The 19,882-nt window shown below is 22.8% G+C and overlaps 1 protein-coding gene across 1 annotated transcript in view; it reads right to left on the reverse strand.

The window, feature by feature from the left end:
• LOC117169156 (E3 ubiquitin-protein ligase RNF216-like) overlaps positions 1–19,338 on the reverse strand; it is a 36,403-nt gene extending 17,065 nt beyond the window's left edge. The window contains exons 1-3 of the mRNA XM_033355370.1: positions 18,812–19,338; positions 7,687–7,914; positions 641–1,002 (exon numbers count right to left, since the gene is read on the reverse strand). Coding sequence (XP_033211261.1) covers positions 641–1,002; positions 7,687–7,782 — 458 coding nt within the window. The 5' untranslated portion in view covers positions 7,783–7,914; positions 18,812–19,338. The remainder of the gene's footprint in view (positions 1–640; positions 1,003–7,686; positions 7,915–18,811) is intronic.
• Positions 19,339–19,882: the final 544 nt, after the last annotated feature.

Below are 19,882 nucleotides of genomic sequence, written 5' to 3' on the forward strand. Positions count from 1 at the left end.
AAAAAATTAATCTTATTTTTTTTTAATTAATATTTTTGGTAGGAGATTCAAAAATTTTGTTGAAAATTTACATTTTTTGGTTTAATTTAACTGGCAGAAAAAAAATTTGTTCTTAGAAATTAAATTTTTAACTGAAAACGTAATTATTCCAGTTTTGGTTAATAGCTTATATTTTTTAGTTGAAAATTGAATAATTAGACGGAAAATTAATCTCTCATGAATAAAAATTATATCCTTGTTGAAAATTCATCTTTGTAGGTTTAAAATTCAACAATTTTGTTAATTCATCTTTTTTAGTCGAAAACTTAACTAACATTTTAATTTTATTTGAAATCATGTAATTAGTCAAAAGTTATTTTAATTTACTTAAATATTTTTTTCTTTTAGACTGAAAATTCAACCTATGCAGGAGAAAATTCATATTTTTGGTTGGACAATTCATCTTTCTTTATGATTAAAAATTTAAATCTTCGTTCGTTACGATAAAAAATATTAAATATTTTGAATAAATGATTATTTAAATTTTCTTAACATTTCAAAAAATTGTTATTAAAATTTGAATTTTCCATGTGTGATATAACATTCTGCTCTTGTCTGAAATGAAAATTTGTTAAAATATGAAAAAAAAATTGTATTTTACCTGCATGATTCTTTCTTGCAATCTTCATGCATGCAAGTAAAAATCTTGTCTCCTTCGTTCACCACTAATTTGTAATCACAGAAGGGACAACTTTCCAAATTCCCAATATTGGCATTTGCCAATTCTTCCTCCTGTTGCTTTCTTACTAAGGTGCTATAAAGATCCGGGGTTAAAATTTTTTCAAGGGTATTCAAATTAAAAAAAGAAACACAATCTTTGAAGCATTTGATGGAGTATTTCGCATCAGCAATGCTGCATTCTGTTCCGTATAATATGCAATCGTTACAAAAAATGTGTCCACTCCCACAGGTAGAGCATTTTTCTGGGATACAATCATTAAAGCAGGTTTCGCAGCGTAAGACCTGAAAAAATATTTCCGAAAATTAATATTTGCGAAAACAGGGTGGCCTTTTTGCAGGGGAAAAATTCCTAGCCATTAAAATAATATTTAAAAAAATGATAAAAATTTATTTAAATTTAATTTAATTTTTATTTTCATTATATTTTTATTTTCTTTTTTACTTTATTTTTATATTATTTTTATTTTTACTTTATTTTTATATTATTTTTATTTTTAATTTTATTTTACTTTTATTTTCATTTTATCATTATTTTTTTAAATTTAAATTTAATTTTAATTTAATTATGTTTTATTTTTGTTTTGATTTTATTATTATTTTTTAAAAATTTAATTTAATTTTAATTTAATTATGTTTTATTTGTATTTTTATTTTCATTTTATTTTATTTCATTTTAATTAAAGTATGTTTTTTTCCTTCATTTTATTTATATTTTATTTTATTTTCATTTTATTTTTATTCTATTTTCATTTTATTTTCATTTTATTTTAATTTAATTTTACTTTTATCATTTTTTTATTAGTACTTTTTTATTTTTATTTCATTTTATTTTATTCTCATGTTATTTTTGTTTTATTTTTATTTTCCTTTTATTTTATTTTTATTTGTATTTTTATTTTCATTTAATTTTATTTTATTTTTACATTCTCATCCTAATGAGAAGGTATTGGTTTTATGTAAAATTTCACTTTCTCGGTTTTCATCAAGTCTCCACGTTTTGAGACCCACTGAGTCAGAAAAAACGATTTTTACGAAGGTGTTTGTCTGTCTGTCTGTAGTCTGTATGCTGTAGGCACGATAACTTTCGTAAAATTCATCAGATTGGATTCTGCTTTGGCACACTTTTTCAAAACCTAAAAAGGAAGAACAAGTTCGTAAACCAGCTATTTTGGATCAAAATTCAAAATTTTTGAAACCACATTTTTTTCAATATTTAAAAACTCTATGAACGGTTATTCATAGTACTCAGAAACCTAAACAATTTATTTTTATGACTTTTTTCTATAAAAAGAAAAGTATCAGAGTTAAAGCATTTTGAAAATCAAAAAAAAAAAAACTAAAATGAACATTTCAAGCCCAACAACGCATGATACGAAAAAAAAAAATCAAGAGAAGAAAAATGTTAATTTTGGAAAGCCCTACAAGATGATAATAAGAACTTTTTTTAATTTGGTCGAAAAATTGAAAAAACAAAATTTGATGGTACCAAAAATTTTTGAAACTACATTTTTCAAGATTACAAAATTCTATGTACGTTTGTTCATAGTACTCAGAAACTCAAACAATTTATCCCCATGACTTTTTTTTGTAAAAATAAAATTATCAGAGTTAGAGCATTTTCAAAATCCAAAAAAATAAACTAAAATTAACATTTTATGCCAAACAAAGTATGCTATGAAAAAAATGCAAGAGAAGAAAAACGTTGATTTTTGAAAGACCTACAAGATTATCATAACAACTTTTTTAATTTGGTCGAAAATTTGACATTTCGAATTTGATCTTACTCGAAATAATGAAAAATCCAAAAATTTCATTTTTTTGTCAAACTATGCAAGGTACGCAAAAAATGAATAAGCTAAAATTGCGCGCCCTGCAAAGACCTACAAATTTGTAATGAATCACTTTCCGATAGGACGCGTAGTTTTTGATTATAGCCGTAAAAACAACATTAAGAATTAAACAATTTAAAAATTTTGGACTAACGACATAAGCTACGAAAAAAAATGAGACAAAACTTGTTTATCCAAAAAAGAACTATAATTTTTGATAGGACACGTAGTTTTTGTTTTAGTCGTAAAAAATAAAATTCAAAATAAAAATATAAATTTTTTTGGAAAAACGACATAAGTACGAACTAAAATTAAGAGACAAAAGTTGTTCGAATAAAAAGATCTATAAATTTATTATTAATCATTTTTTGAAAGGAATTTCAATCGTAAAAAATAAGATTGAAAATTAAAAAAAATTAAATTTTTGGAAAAAGGACAGAAAAAACGAAAGAGGACATAGGAACCTATATAGGTTCCTGCATTATAACCTATGCAGATGCGCAGTCGTTTTTATTTAATCGTAAAAAACAAGATAAAAAATAAAAAAATGATAAAAACAAGGAAATAAGAATTAGTATGATTGAATTTTTATGCATATTATGAATTGTAATGATATACATTTCTTGAATTGATACATGTTTCAGAGCAGCTTAGAAAAAAATTTAAAGCAAAATGAGAGACAAATATAAAAATAATCATAATAAATACAATTCGCTCTTTATTTTGTAATTTTTTAATAAGCAATCCCAGGCAGAGTTACCTAAAAAATGTATTATATTTGATATAAAAGTATTGTGTATAATGTAGAAAAGTTGGCATGTTGAACAAAATCGAGGATGAAGCACGAGCTACGTAATGAGAATGTGTTCGTTAAAGCCGAAAGAGCTTTAACAAAAGAGAGTTAAAAATCACATAATTACAGTTGTCGGCCTGTTGACCTTTGATTTCAAACGGTCTGTGTACGAATGCGGGAAAAAGGTAAAGACCGAGCGCGGAGTGCAATTGCTATCAGTCGCGTGCCGTAGGTGCGATCAAACTCTCGATCTAAGCTCTTTTAATGAAAGAGAATTGACAATCACAAAATTACAGTGGTGGAGATTTTGAGCCTTAATTTTGAAAGGTTTTCGCAAGAATGTGCGAAAATATAAAGAACGAGCGCGTAGCGCGAGATAAATGTACAATCGAGCGGGAAGCGCGAGATAAATCCAACATAGAGCGCGAAGCGCGAGAACCAACAGTCGCGCGGCCTAGGCGTTATGAGTGCGCGAGCAGTGCGTTATGAGAATGTCCCCGCGTTCATTTTATTCTCATGTTCTTTTTATTTTATTTTTATTTTCCTTTTATTTTTATTTTGTTATTATTTTTTAATTTAATTTTATTTCAATTTTATTTTTATTTGTATTTTTATTTTCATTTCATTTTAATTTCATTTTACTTTTTTTATTTATATTTTGTTTATTATTACTTTATTTTTATTTAATTTTTTTATTTTATTTTTATTTCATTTAAATAGGTTTTATTTTTGTTTTCATTTTATTTTAAGTTATTCTCATTTTATTTTATTTTTATTTTCATTTTATTTTATTTTAATTTAAGTATGTTTTTTTTTAAATTTTAATTTAATTTAATTTTTATTTTATTATTTTTTAAATTTAATTTAATTATGTTTTTTCTCGTTTTTATTTTATTTTATATTAATTTCATTATATTTTATTTTTGTTTTCATTTTATTTTATTTTTATTTATTTTTTATTTTATATTTTTTATTTATATTTTAAAAATATTTATTTATTATTATTTTTTTAAATTTCATTTTCATTCTATTTTCACTTTATTTTTATTTAATTTCATTTTAATATAATTTTATATTCATGTTATTTTTATTGTATTTTTTTATCTTATATATTTTTTATCTTGATAAGGGTGCTGTATGAGTGCCGAAACGTTGGTGATTATTTTTTTAAAATGTGTTTCATTGTGATTTGATAATGGTAGGAATAAAGAGGGCGAAAGAAATAAAAAAGAGAAGAAAGGGGATTTGGTTGGTTGCCTTTTCGTTTTTCTTTCCTCCTTTTTATTTTTGTCCAAAGTAAAGACGTATAATTTTCTTTTCTTTTTTTCTTTTTCAGGAGGAAAGGAGAGGAGGAAAATGTTCCTTTTTTCAGATTGCAATGGGAACATTTTGTGGTGGTTGTCCAAATTTGGTTGTTTAAATTTAAATGCTTAATAATTTTCAAGTATAAAATTGAAGCTATTAATACTTTTCAATTTAACAATTAAAAATTTCATGGCATCAGAACTGAAAAAAGGTTTAATTTTTAAAATTTTATCCATTGTATAGTTCAAATAATTCTGGTTATAAAAGAGTTTCAGCCTATCTAAAGTTTTCCAGGACAAAAAAATAAATTTTTCCAGGTATCTTTCTTTTACAGTGAAAAATACTTTTCACTAAACATAGAAATTGTAGGTCTAGTTCAAATAAAAAAAGGCTGTCTCCAAAATATCTCATACGCCCCCAAAATCTGATTTTAAGATAAAAAAAAGCATTTTTTTCATTAGATTTATTTAATATTATGAGGTTTCTTATTTTTCAATTTTAGCAACAGCGTAATTATTTTTTTATTAGAATTGGTTGCAATATTACTGAGTTAACGAATTTTAAGCCATGTTTTTAGTAAAATAATTAAATTATGAAAAAATTTTTAATTGATTATTTTAATTTCTAACCAAATTATTGAAGTTTAAACAAAATAATTGAAAGTTTAAAAACACAGTTTTATTTGTAACAAAAAAGGTGAATTTTAAGTCCAAAGTACGAATTTTCCGTCCAATTAGAAAAATGTTTAACAATATCATTCAATTTTTAACCAAATAGTGGAATTTTTAACAAAAGACTGCAATTTTATACAACAAAAATATATTTTTAATCAAATAGTCGAATTTTCAATCTTCAAGTAAAAATATCAATTTTTAATAAAAAAATTAACACTATGGTTTCATTTTCAAACTGAAATTAATTCACAACAAAAAATTTTAAACAAAAAAGACAAATTGGTTGCAAATCAGTTGTTATTAAACAAAAAAAATTTTTTTAACAATGTAGCCAAACCCAAAACTTAAATTTTCTAATTAAATAGACGCTTTTTCAACAAATTTAACTTTTAAGCCATGAGACGGAATTCTTTATAAAATAGAATAGCTTAAAAAAAAGAATTTACAACAAAATACATGCATTTTTTAACCAATCAGATGGATCTTCCAACTAATAAAATTAATTGTTAATAAATATGTTCAAATCTTAAAGATTTTTTTTAACTGAACACTTAAAAAATTTCAATTTAAATTACCTTAATTTGAATTCGTTTGAAATCAATAATTTTTAAAATTATTATTTTAATTATTATTTTTAATTTTTGATGATTGAAGGCTTTCTATTTCATTCATTCAGTTTCAAATCGTTTCGTTTTGAATATTTGGCTCATAATTTCTTATTTTAAATCAACAGTTAAATATTGCCAAATATTAAAAAACGTATTTTTTAAATAAATAATTTCAAAATCAATGGGTTAAAAATGCAATATTTTCGGCTGAAAAAGAAGATCGGAACAGGATTTAAAATTAAATAAATGCGTTTAATTACAAAAGTTTTCCATTTTCAATCCGTAAATATGACTTTTCATAAATAATATAAATTTTCACCAAATAAGGCAACAGTTAAATTTTAAACCAAAGAGCTGGATCTTCAATTGTTAATAAACTGAATTTTTCACAAAGTAATTAAACTTGAACAAAATATATAAATTTTTAAACAAATGGTTGAGTTTTCAAATAAAAACGATTAATTTTTAACCATTAATAAAATACTAAAATTTTCAGTTAAAAAATTAACTATTTTTAAATACTGCTAAATATTTAAGCACTGTTTTTAAAAATAAAAAAATAAATGTGAATGGGTTAAAAATGCAATATTTTGGGCTGAAAAACATATGAACAGGATTTAAAATTAAATAAACGCTTATAATTACAAAAACTTTCAATTTTCTGCCCGAAAATATAAATTTTCAATAAATAGTATCAGTTTTCGCCAAATAAGACACCAGTTAAATTTTCAACCAAAGAGCAGGATCTTCAATTATTATTAAACTGTATTTTTCACTAAGTGGTTCAACATTAATTTTTTAGCAACAACGAAAAATTTACAACAAAATACATAAATTTTCAATCAAACGGTTGAGTTTTTTAATAAATCAAGAAGCTCAACTTTCAAAGATTAATCTTTTCTTTAAACTGAGAATTATTAAACTCAGAATTGTCTTAATTTTAAGTCGATTAAAATTAAAAATAATTGTTTAATTATTATTTAATATTTATACAACAAAACTCAGCACTTTCACATACCAATTAATTTTTTTTTTAAATACAAAGAACAATTAAAATTCTAACGTTCAAAGTTTAAATTTGGCACTCTAAAAATTCTAATTATTTAAGTCTTTCTATTTAATAAATTCAGTTCTAAATCGTTTCGTTTTGAATATTTAGTTCGCAATTTCTAATTTCAAATCAACAGCAAAATATTGCCAAATATTAAAAAAGCGTTATATTTTTTTTAAATACAAAATTTGAAAATAAATGGGTTAAAAATCGAATATTTTAGAACAAAAAAATTATATTTGAACAGGATTTTAAATTGAATCAAAGCGTTTAATTACAAACTTTTAATTTAGAAATGATTCAAATTGTTTAATTTAGAACATATCCACAGTTGATTAACTGAAAACGCGTTTATAAAAAAAATAGTTCGATTTTTAGTTTTGTATGTTTCTAAATTAGAAATTGAAAATGTAGACTCAAAAATGATGACTTAAAATGGAAATTTAACATTTAAAAAAACAGTAGAAATGGAATTTAGAGAAAGCTGATGATCATTTTCATGAATTTTAAATAGCTACTTTTTTTGTGTTTTCCAATTAAGTTAACAACTTTTTAACGTACTCTATATCAAGGAAACAATGATTTTGTATTTATTAAAAATATATGTTTTGCTGAAAATAAAAAATAAATTCCCTTGGCCACCCTGCTAATTTATAAAAATTATGCACCTGAAATTGAAGGTCTTATTAACATTCATCAGACTTACCTTGCATTTTTGAAGAGCCTCCTTTTCCTCTTTTTGCATTTTTTCGAGATATTGTTTAACGTTTTCCCTGTTAAAAAGGAAAGCAAATTCCGGCATGTATGTGTCCAGTTTTTTAAACTGTTCACTTGAAAACGCTCTTTTAGAAACGCCTTTCCTCTCTAATAGTTTGTTAAAACTTAAGCTCGGATTGAAATTTGAGTTTCTATAATCGTTGGAGATAACGCTTACCTATTCATAAAAAATAAGAAAGATTTCTATTTTATTTGAAACTCTTATTTTGTAAATATATCTAATTATTTCCAAATTATCAAGTAAAGGCCTCGTTATTACTTCATAAATTAAAAATAGTGTAAATATTGTCAAAAAAGTATCATAAAATTTGTTTCAACATTTTCTTTTCGAAATCAAAAAGTGAGCAATGGAAAATTAACATTAATTTTTAAGAAATTTTTTTAGTTGTCTAACCTAAGATTTTAAAAGCATTACAAATCTTTCGGAAATAACTGAAATCTTTTGGAAATATTTGGGAATTCTTTAAAGATTTTTGCAATATTTGGCAATTTTTGTGAAATTATTGAAATGTTTGTGAAATGTCTGAGAAATAATTGAAGTCTTTGTGAAGCCCTTTAAATAGTTCCGAAGTTTTTGTGAATTCTTTAAAAATATTTGCGAAATATTTGTTGAAATTATTGAAATTTTTTGTGAAATATTTGAGAAACGATTGAAATCTTTGCGAAGTCTTTCGAATAGTTCCAAAATCTTTGCGAAATATTTGAAATATTTTTTTAATATTTAGAAATAATTGTGAAATTATTGAAAATTTTGTAAAATATTTGAGAAATGATTAAAGTGTTTGTGAAGTCTTTTAAATATTTCCGAAATCTTTGTAAATTCTTTAAAAATCTTTGCGAAATATTTGTGAAATTATTGAAATTTTTGTGACATATTTGAGAAATGATTAAAGTCTTTGTGAAGTCTTTCAAACAGTTCCGAAATCTTTGAAATCTTTGTGAATTCTTTAAAAACCTTTGCGAAATATTTGAAAATTTTGTGAAATATTTGAGAAAAGATTGAAATCTTTGTAAATTCTTTCAAAATCTTTGCAAGATATTTTAAATATTTTAAAAATATTTCGACATATTTGTGAAATTATTAAAATGTTTGTAAAATATTTGAAAAACGGTTGAAATCTTTGTGAAGTCATTTAAATATTTCCGAAATCTTTGTGAATTGTTTAAAAATCTTTGCAAAATATTTGAAATATTTTTAAATGATTTGGACATATTTGTGAAATTATTAAAATACTTGTGAAAAATTTGAGAAATGATTAAAGTCTTTGTGAAGTCTTTTAAATATTTCCGAAATCGATTAAATCCTTGTGAATTCTTTAAAATTCTTTGCGAAATATTTGTGAAATTATTTAAATTTTTGTAAAATATTTGAGAAATGATTAAAGTCTTTGTGAAGTCTTTTAAATAGTTCCGAAATCGTTGAAATCTTTGTGAATTCTTTAAAAATCGTTGCGAAATATTTGTGAAATTATTGAAATTTTTGTGACATATTTGAGAAATTATTGAAGTCTTTATGAAGTCTTTCAAATAGTTCCGAAATCTTTGTGAATTCTTTAAAAATCTTTGGGAAATATTTTAAATATTTTTTTAATATTTGGAAATATTTGTGAAATTATTGAAATTTTTGTGAAATATTTGAGAAAGGATTGAAATCTTTGCAGTCTTTTAAATATTTCCGAAATCTTTGTGAATTATCAAAATCTTTGCAAAATATTTGGACATATTTGTGAAATTATTCAAATGCTTGTGAAAAATTTGAGAAATGATTAGTCTTTGTGAAGTCTTTCAAATAGTTCCAAAATCTTTGAAATCTTTGCGAATTCTTTAAAAATCTGCGAAATATTTGAAATATTTTTTTAATATTTAGAAATAAATGTGAAATTATTGAAAATTTTGTGAAATATTTGAGAAATGATTAAAGTGTTTGTGAAGTCTTTTAAATATTTCCGAAATCGTTGAAATCTTTGTGAATTCTTAAAAAATCTTTGCGAAATATTTGTGAAATTATTGAAATTTTTGTGAAATATTTGAGAAATGATTAAAGTCTTTGTGAAGTATTTCAAGTAGTTTCGAAATCTTTGTGAATTCTTCAAAAATTTTTGCAAAATATTTGAAATATTTTAAAAATATTTGAAATATTTTTAAAATATTTGAAATATTTTTAAAATATTTGAAATATTTTTAAAATATTTGGAAATATTTGTAATATTATTGAATTTTTTGTGAAATATTTGAGAAATGATTAAAGTTTTTGTGAAGTCTTTCAAATATTTCCGAAATCTTTGTAAATTCTTTGAAAATCTTTGCGAAATATTTGTTGAAATATACGGTAATATTAGCGAAATTATTAAAATCTTTTAAAAAAATGGTTTTTCGAAATTTTGAAGTCCTGTTGAAATCATTACTAAATTATCTAAATCTTTGTTTAATCTTTAAAATCTATCTTAAATCATTGTGAAATCTTCGTCCAATCTTTGAATTCTATCTGAAATCTTTGTAAATTCTTTAGAAATCTTTACAAAATATTTTTAATATTTTTTAAGTATTTGGTAATATTTGTGAAATTATTGAAATCTTTGAGGAATAAATGAAGTCTTTGCAGAGCCTTTTAAATATTTTTGAAATCTCTGAAATCCTTAGGAAATCATTGAAATCTTTGTTCAGTCTTTGAAATATATCTGAAATCTTTGCGAAATAATAAAAAACTTTGTGAAATCTTCGAAATCTTTGTGATCGTTGTAAAATCTTTAGGACATCATTGAAATATTTGTAAAATCTTTGTGAATTCTTAAAAAATAATTGTGAAATTTTCGGTAATATTTGTGAAATTATTGAAAGCATTGAGAAATAATTGGTGAAGTATTTTAATATTTTCTAAATCCTTAGAAAATCATTGAAATCTTTTTTCAGTCTCTGTGAAATCATTTTAAATTACTTAAAAATTTATGCGAAAATTGTAAAAAGTAATTTACAAAGATATTCAAGAGACCTAACAAAGATATCAATGATTTTTATTTTTGTCTTTGTGAAGTCTTTTTAATATTTTCGAAATCTTCGAAATCCTTGTGAAATCCTTAGGAAATCATTGAAATAATATTCAACCTTTTGGAAAAATTGGAGAATCATTTAAATCTTCTTTCTATCTTTTAAGTTTATCTAAAATATTTGGGAAATATTTTTAATCTTTTTTTTAATTTTTGGAAAATCATTTTAATCTTTGTAAAATTTATCTGAAATCTTTGTAAAATTTATCTGAAATCTTTGTGAAATCATAAAATCTAAAATCTTTGCGAATTGTCTAAAAATTTGTTAAAACTTTTAGTAAAACATTTAAATCATTGTGAAATCTTTGAAATCTTTCTGAAATCTTTGTGAAATTATTGAAATATTTTTTATTTCTTTGTGAAATGTTTAAAAATCTATGCGTCTTTATGAAATCTTCGAAATTTATCTGAAATCTTTGTAAAAGTTTTGAAAAATTATTAAAATTTTTGTTAAGTCTCTTTGAAATCGTTGTAAATTACTTACAAAATTTGAAATATTTTTAAGTAATTCCCAAAGACTTCCCAGAGACTTGACAAAGATTTAAATGATTTTAATATTAATTTTAAAATAAGTATTTGTAAAGTCTTAAAATTTTTGTTGAAATCTTTGAAATCCTTGTGAAATTATTGAAATCTTTGTTCAATCTTTGAAATATATCTAAAATTGTTGTGAAATATTTGAAATCTTTAGAAATCATTGAAATCTTCGTCCAATATTTGAAATCTATTTCAAATCTTGGCTAAATATTTTTTATCTTTTTGAAATCTTTCGGAAATCATTGAAATATTTGTGAATTACTTAAAAATACTTTCGAAAATTTTTATATCTTTGCTAAAGATATGAAAATTTTTTGAAATATTTGTCAATATTTGTGAAAGTTATTGAAATCTTTGAAAAATAGTTAGTTTTTTAAATATTTTCGAAATCTTTAAAATCCTTGTGAAATCATTAGGAAATCTTTATTCAATATTTCAAAATCTACCTGAAATCTTTTCGAACTATTTGAAATATTCAATAGTATTTGTGAAGTTATTGAATTCTTTGGGAAATAATTGAAGTCATCGTGGAATCTTTCAAATAATTTCAAAATCTTTGAAATCCTTGTGAAATAATTAGGAAATCTTTGTTCAATCTTTAAAATATATCAGAAATGTTTGTGAAATCTTTGGGAAATATATGAGAAATCATTGAAATCTTTGTGAATTAATAAAAAATCTTTGCGAAATATTTGTGAAATTATTGAACTATTGGTGAAATCTTTGAGCAATGATTAAAGTCTTTGTGAATTTTTTCGAAATTTGTGTGAAATAAAGTAAGTCTTTGTGAAATCTTTAAAATCTACCCGAAATTTTTGAAATCTTTGTTCAATCTTTGACATGTATCTGCAATTGTTTTGAAATATTTGAAATCTTTGGAAATCATTGAAATCTTCGTTGAAATATTTGGCAATATTTGTGAAAATGATTGAAACCTTTGAGGAATAATTGAAGTCTTTGTGAAGTCTTTTAAATATTTTCGAAATCTTTGAAATCCTTGTGAAATCATTAGGAAACCTTTGTTCAATATTTGAAATCCACCTGAAATCTTTTCGATATATTAAAAATATTCGACAATATTTGTAAAATTATTGAAATCTTTGGGGAATAATTGAAGTCTTTATGAAGTCTTTAAAATATTTTCGAAATCTGAAATCCTAGTAAAATTCTCAGGAAATCTTTGTTCAATCTTTAAAATATATCAGAATTCTACAGGGAATATTTGAAATCTTTGACAAATCTTTGGAAATCTTCGTCCAATATTTGAAATTTATCTGAAATCATTGCGAAATATTTTTAATCTTTGCGAAATCATTGAAATATCTGTGAATTACTTCAAAATCTTTGAGAAAAATTTGATATCTTTGTTAAAGATATGAAATATTTTTGAAATATTTGTCAATGTTTGTGAAACTTATTGAAATATTTTCGAAATCTTTGAAATCCTTGTGAAATCCTCAGGAAAACTTTGTTCAATATTTAAAATATATCAGAAATCTTTGTGAAATAATAGAAGTCTTTGTGAAATCTATCTGAAATCTTTGGGAAATATATGAGAAATATTTGAAATCTTTGTGAAATAATGGAAGTCTTTGTGAAGCCTGATTTTTTTTTGAAATCTTTGTGAAATTACTGAAATATTTTTTCAATCTTTTAAATCTATCTGAAATAATTGTGAAATATTTGAAATCTTTGGAAATCATTGAAATCTTCGTGCAATATTTGAAATCTATCTGAAATCTTTGCGAAATATTTTTTATCTTTTTGAAACGTTTGGGAAATCCTTGAAATCTTTCTGAATTATTTAAAAAAACCTTGCGAAAAAATTTGATATCTTTGCGAAAGACTTGAAATTTCTTTGAAATAATGGACAATATTTGTGAAAATTATTAAAATCTTTGGAAAATAATTGAAGTCTGTGAAGTCTATAAAATATTTTCGAAATCTTTGAAATTCCTGTGAAATCTTTAGGAAATCTTTAAAATATTTCAGAAATCTTTAGGAAATATTTAAAATCTTTGGCAATTTTTTGGAAATCATTGAAATCTTCGTGCAATATTTGAAATTTATCCAAAATCTTTGCGAAATATTTTTAATCTTTGTGAAATGTTTGGGAAATCTTTGAAATCTTTCTGAATTATTTAAAAATCTTTGCGAAAAAATTTGGTATCTTTGCGAAAGACTTGAAATTTGTTTTTGAAATATTTGACAATATTTTTAAAAATTATTGAAATACTTGAGAAATAATATTTAAGTCTTTGTGAAGTCTTTTAAATATTTTGGAAATCTTTGAAATCCTTGTGAAATGATTAGGAAATCTTTGTTCAATCTGTTTCGGTTTAAAAATAATTATTTAAAATAAGTATTTTCGGCAAAAAACTTGATCTTCTTGGTAGAAATTCCAATTATTTGGATGAAAATGAATGTATTTTATTGAATATAATTTTTTTTGTGTATAGAAAAAACCGTTTTTGGTTGAATTTCAACCTTTTCGTTGAAGATTTGACTCCTTTATAAAAAATTGGTATTTTCGGCTAAAAAATTTAAAAAATTGGTAGAAAAATGTAACTATTTGGTTGAAAATTAATGTATTTTGTTAAACATTCGTCTTTTTTTGTAAAAATATATTTTTTTGGTTAAAAATGCAAATTACTTGTATTTTAAAACAAAAAACTCAAAGTTCTACAAAAAGAGATGAATGAAAAAAAAATTAAAAAGACAAATTTAAAAAAGGCATTGAATTTTCTAGAAAGATTCTTCAGTAAAAATAAAGAGAAATTTGAATCAGATGAATTTTTAATCCAAAAAGAAATATTCTTCACAAAGCAGTTGTATTTTCGACCCAAAAAGTATAATTTTCTACAAACAGCTGAAACTTATCCAAAAAGTCTTTCCCAAAAGTAATTATAAAAAAAAACTCTCAACTAAAAATGATTACTTTTCAACAAAATATTTTAATCTTTAACCAAATAGGAGAATTTCCAACCATAACAGATGAATTCTGAACTAAAAAAAAAGTAGTGGTCTTTTTAATTCAAAAAATGAACTTTCAACAAAAAATTTACTTTTCTCCCAAAATATGAATTTTCAAAAAGAAAGGATGAATTTTCAAACCAAAAAGACAAACTTTTTACAAAACAGCTGTATTTTCGACGAAAAAAGATTATTTTTTAACAAAATAGTAAAATTTTCGATAAAATAATTGAATTTTCAAGAAACTAGTTGAACTTTTAAACAAATAATTAAATTTTTAACTAGATAATTAAATTTGCAACCTACAAAGATGAATTTTTAAACAAATAGTTCAATTGTCAACTAAAATGATAAATTTTTAACCAAAAATGGGGAACTGCAATTTTCAGTTCAAAAAATTGATATTCACAAAAAAAAAAACGAATTTTCAAAAAAATAGTTCATCTTTTATCTAAAGAGATGACGCAACAAAAAAATGAATTCAGAAAACATGTGATGATATTTATAAAAAAAATTATTTAAATTAAAAAACTGTTGAATTCAAAAAATTAAGATGGATTTTCAAAATCCGTAACTAAGACAAAATCATTTTTAACCACAAAGTTGCAACCATTTTTTAAACAAAATAGTCAAATTTTTTACCAAAAAAGACTAATTTTCAACAAAGTAAATAAATCTTAAATGAAAAACGATTTCAAATTCCAAAAAATCTAAATTTTGAATAAAACAATATCAATTATTAAGAAAAAATGAAATAGTTAAAATTGTCGAAAAAATTATTTTCAAACAAAAAATAACGGATTCTCAAGAAAATAGAATTTTAATTAATGAATTTTCAACTAAAATGGTAAATCTTCAACTAAATTTGTTGAATTTTAAACGACAATTATTTTTTACTAAACAAGACAAATTGTTAATTACAAATTAAATAATTTAATTTTAAGTTATACGAATTAATCCTTTTCATGCAAAGAAATGGATTTTTAGTTAAAATAATAAATCTTCAAACAAAAAAATTAATTAAAAAAAAAGAGTTTAACTTTCAACCAAGTAATTTTATTTTAAACCTAAAAGATGAATTTTGAGATTTTAAAAGATGATTAACTTTCAAAAGAAAAGATAATTTTCTACCAAAAAATCGATTTTTAACCAAATTCGTGGATTTTCAATGAAATAGTCAATTTTCATTAAAAACAAAACAAATCTTCAACTATAGATATTAATTTTATACAACAAAGACGAATTTTTCACCAAGTGAATACATTTTTAAACAAGTGGTTTAATTTATAAATAAAAAACATGAATTTTCATCCAAGAAAAGATACATTTTCAATCAAAAATATAATGGTTAAATTTTCTGTTAAGAATCTAATTCTTAAGAACAACCCCAGATTTTTCAAAAAAATTAACAAAAGAGTTTAACTCTTAATCAAGCAGTCGAATTTTTGACTAAAGAAAGATAAATTTGCAACGAACAATGTAACAAAATTTTATTTTTAAATACATTTTAAACACTTTTTAGTTGAGTTTTAAAATCAAAATAGTAAATTTTGAACCTAAGAAATAAATTTTTAACTAAAATCATGAATCTAAAAAAAAAAGCATTTTTTAACAAATAGTTGAATTTTCAACCCATAATTAGAATAGATTAACTTTTAGAAAAGTAATTTTTGAACAGAAAAAAACGAGTTTTCAGCAAAATTAATGGATTTTTAACTAAAAATATAAATTTTCAAGCAACAATGGAATAGTTATATATTTAGCTATAAAAAAAATAATTTTCAACTAAAAAGAAAGTAATTTTCAGACATACAAATTAATTTTTAATAACAGTCATGAACTTTCAACCAAAAATATACATTCTTGGCCAAATAGTCAAATTTTTACTGCAAAAGGCGAATTTTCTTTGAAAGAAAATGAATTTTTAAATAAATATTATTTTTTAACCAAGGAAATGAATTCTTTACAAACAATAAAATAGTTAAATTTTCTAAAAAAAACACAGAACATTTTTTAAGATAAAAAATTACATTTTTATAAAAAAATGTAAGTTGTTGAAAACAAAAAAAAACGGAATTTTTAACTAAAATGACAAATCTTCAACTAAAAAAAATTAATTTTTAACCAAATCCATGAATTTTCAAATAAAAAAGTAAAATTTTCTAATAAAAAGTACGCATTTTCATCTAAAAAATATTAATTTTCAACCAAAATTAGAATAGTTAAAATGTTAGAAAAATAAATGTTCAAAACAAAAAAACGGATTTTCAACAAAATAGGTCTTTTCATAAAAAAATTAATTCTTAACAAACCTAAACTAGGATAGTTCAAATTTCAGCTGGAAAAGTAAATTTTAAACTGAAAAAAACGAGTTTTCTGTAAAATTAATTAATTTTAAACTAAAAAGAATGTATTTTTCAAGCATAAAAATTAATTTTCTATTGCAGTCATGAATTTTTAACCAAATAGTCAAATTTTCAATGCAAAAGACGAACATTCAATAAAAGAAAACGAATTTTTAAATAAATATTATTTTTTAAACAAAGAAATGAATTCTTTACAAAATAGAATAGTTGAATTTTCTAAAAAACCAGAACATTTTTTAACGAAAAAGATAACATTTTTATCAAAAAAAAAAAAGATGAATCTTCCACTATAAAGAAAAATTCTCTAAAAAAAAAATCATTTTCATCTAAAAAAGATTAAGTTTCAGCCAAAATTAAAATTGTTGAATTGTTGGAAAAATAAACGTTAAAGAAAAAAAAACGGATTTTCAACAAAATTGTTTTTTTTTTTCTTTAAAAAATGAATATTTAACAAACTCAAACTAGAATAGTTCAAATTGCAGTTAGAAAAGTAAATTTTAAACAGAAAAAACGAGTTTTTAGTCAAATTAATTAATTTTCAACTAAAAATATAAATTTTCAAGCAAAAATGAAATAGCTATAGCTTTAACTAAGAAAAAAAATTTCAACTAAGAAGAAATTAGTTTTCAGACAATAAAATGAAGTTTTATTTACAATCATGAATTTTTTGACCTAATAGTCAAATTTTCAATGAAAAAGAAGAATTTTCTATATTATAGAAAGCTAATTTTTAAATAAATATATTTTTTAAACCAAAGAAATGAATTGTTTACAAAAAATAAAACAGTTAAATTTTCTGAAAAACAGAACATTTTTTATCGAAAAATATTACATTTTTATAAAAAAAATTTAATTTTTAACCAAATGCATAAATTTTCAAATAAACAGATAAATTTTCTAACGAAAAATACTCATTTTCATGCAAAAAAGATTAATTTTGAGCCAAAATTAAAATAGTTAAAATGTTAGAAAAATAAATGTTCAACAAAAAAAAGCGGATTGTCAACAAAATAGTTTTTTTTTAAATAAAAAAATGATTTCTTAACAAACCTAAACTAGAATAGTTGAAATTAGAAAAGTAAATTAAAAAAATAAGAGTTTTTAGCAAATAAATGATAATTTAACTGAAAAGAAAGTAATTTTCAGACACGCAAATTAATTTAAAATTTAAAAATTTTAATTTTAAAATAAACGAGTTTTCAACAAAATAGTTAAATTGCAATAAAAAACTGAATTTTCAATAAAATCCAAGTTAATTTTCGACTGTGTATTATCATTTACAACTACAAAAAGATTAAATTTCTATCAGAAAAGATAAATTTTCGTCCAAAAATGGAACAGTTACATTTTCAGTTAAAAAAAATTAAATCTAAATAAAAAAATCACACTTCCAAATTGACTATAATTATTGAAATAATGGAAACTTGAATTTTGCTGCGAGCAGAAGTAAATTTCCGGTGAAGAAACGACCCTGCGTAGCCTATTAAAACGTTAATTTAAGTCTGAACAGAATCACAATTTTTTTTTTAATTTTGAAAAAATCCATGAAAAAGAATTTTAAGACAAATTTCGTTTTTTTTTTTCGAAAAAACAGAAATTGTATAAAAAAATGTAAAAAAAGGTTTGAAATTATTTTTCTTAAAAAAAAAAACAACTTGAAATTATGAGAATTTCAGCTCGGGGACAGGAAACCCTAAGAAAAAATCAAGAGTTGAATTTCGAAACAAAAAAATAACTTCAACCAAAAACAGTTGTATTTTCAACTAAACAATTGATCTAAAATGACGAATTTTCTATTCAAATCGACAAAATTCCATCAAAACAGTTGATTTTTCGATAAAAAAAAATTACATTTAATTAAAAAGAACTTTCAACAAAAAATAGTTGGATTTTCTATGTTTTATCAATTCAGTTCTCATTTGAGCAAAAGAACAAGAAAAATGTAAATTTTCTTGAAAAAAAAGGAAAATTCTTTTAAAAAGGGGGAAAAAGAATAAAAGAGTGTCAAGTCGGCTATATTGAAATTGATTACAATGAGAATATGACTTCCCGATTAATGATTCACAATTTACAGTATCACAAAAAGTCGAGATAAGATAAAGAAAAAAACAATCAAAGAAAGTGTTACACTTACCTCAAGATTTGCAAACGTATCACATAACAATTCGAAGACTGTTTTGTCTTCTACACACTTTCTTTGTTCTCCTTCAAAAATTGTAAACGGATCCGGAAATTCTATTAAAAACTTCTTGACGTCAAAATCCGTAAAATATTTACGATACTTTTCAGCTAATTTTTTTCTCGCGACATACTGCTCCCTCGTCGGATAATTTTTCTCCTCCAAATTGTCCTCGATAAAAGAGTATAACACGTGTAGAGAGAGTTTCGTCAACGGTCAGCGACGCAGCATGACCACGAGTTTTCCCCTTCCACGACACTCCATTGTTTATGTTCCGAGATATTCGAGAAAAGGAAACAAGATTCGAATTTTACTAGAATTGAAGAAATAGCACGCTTAGAAAAATAATAAAAACACTTCGAATGTTTCAGGGTTTTAATACTCAAATTAATGATATCCCTGAATCGTTGAAATTCGAATGAAAATGGCCCACTTTCACTTTTCCCTTTTTTCAGTTTGTTTTGTTTCTCCCGTTTATGTTTAATTCTTCCCTTCCTTCTAGAGTGGGGTCGCGGTAATATTCTCCGTAATTTCAGACGGAAACTTACTTTCACTTCTTTCGTTACCGCTCACATTGCGACGCCATCTGTATGTTAAAATGTGAATTAATGTAAATTTCAAAATACGTCGTAATTGTTGATCAGTTTCATGGAGAATAAACGTATTAATGCAAATGGTTGATTTCTAAATAAGTAACACGTGCTTTCAAAGACAAAGAAAATGTTCTTATAAAAATAATATAGGATTAAAATAGACTGAATTTATTGTCTTCCATATCCTTCCGCATCTTTTATTGTTAGTACTTTAATCAAAAATGAAATAAAACGGTTTTTTTGCAAACAATAGTATTGAATTTTTATTTATATTATATACCTACTTAGAATGTTTTCCTGAAACCACCCTCTTATCTTACCCTTATCTATTATTACAGAAAATTACGTATCTGCCAATATCTTTCAAAAATACTTGAAAACATATAATGTGTCACTTCTTATTAATAATAAGCATATTAATAATACTTGTATT

This window comes from Belonocnema kinseyi, chromosome 3 (assembly GCF_010883055.1).
Source record: "Belonocnema kinseyi isolate 2016_QV_RU_SX_M_011 chromosome 3, B_treatae_v1, whole genome shotgun sequence".
NCBI lineage: Eukaryota > Metazoa > Arthropoda > Insecta > Hymenoptera > Cynipidae > Belonocnema > Belonocnema kinseyi.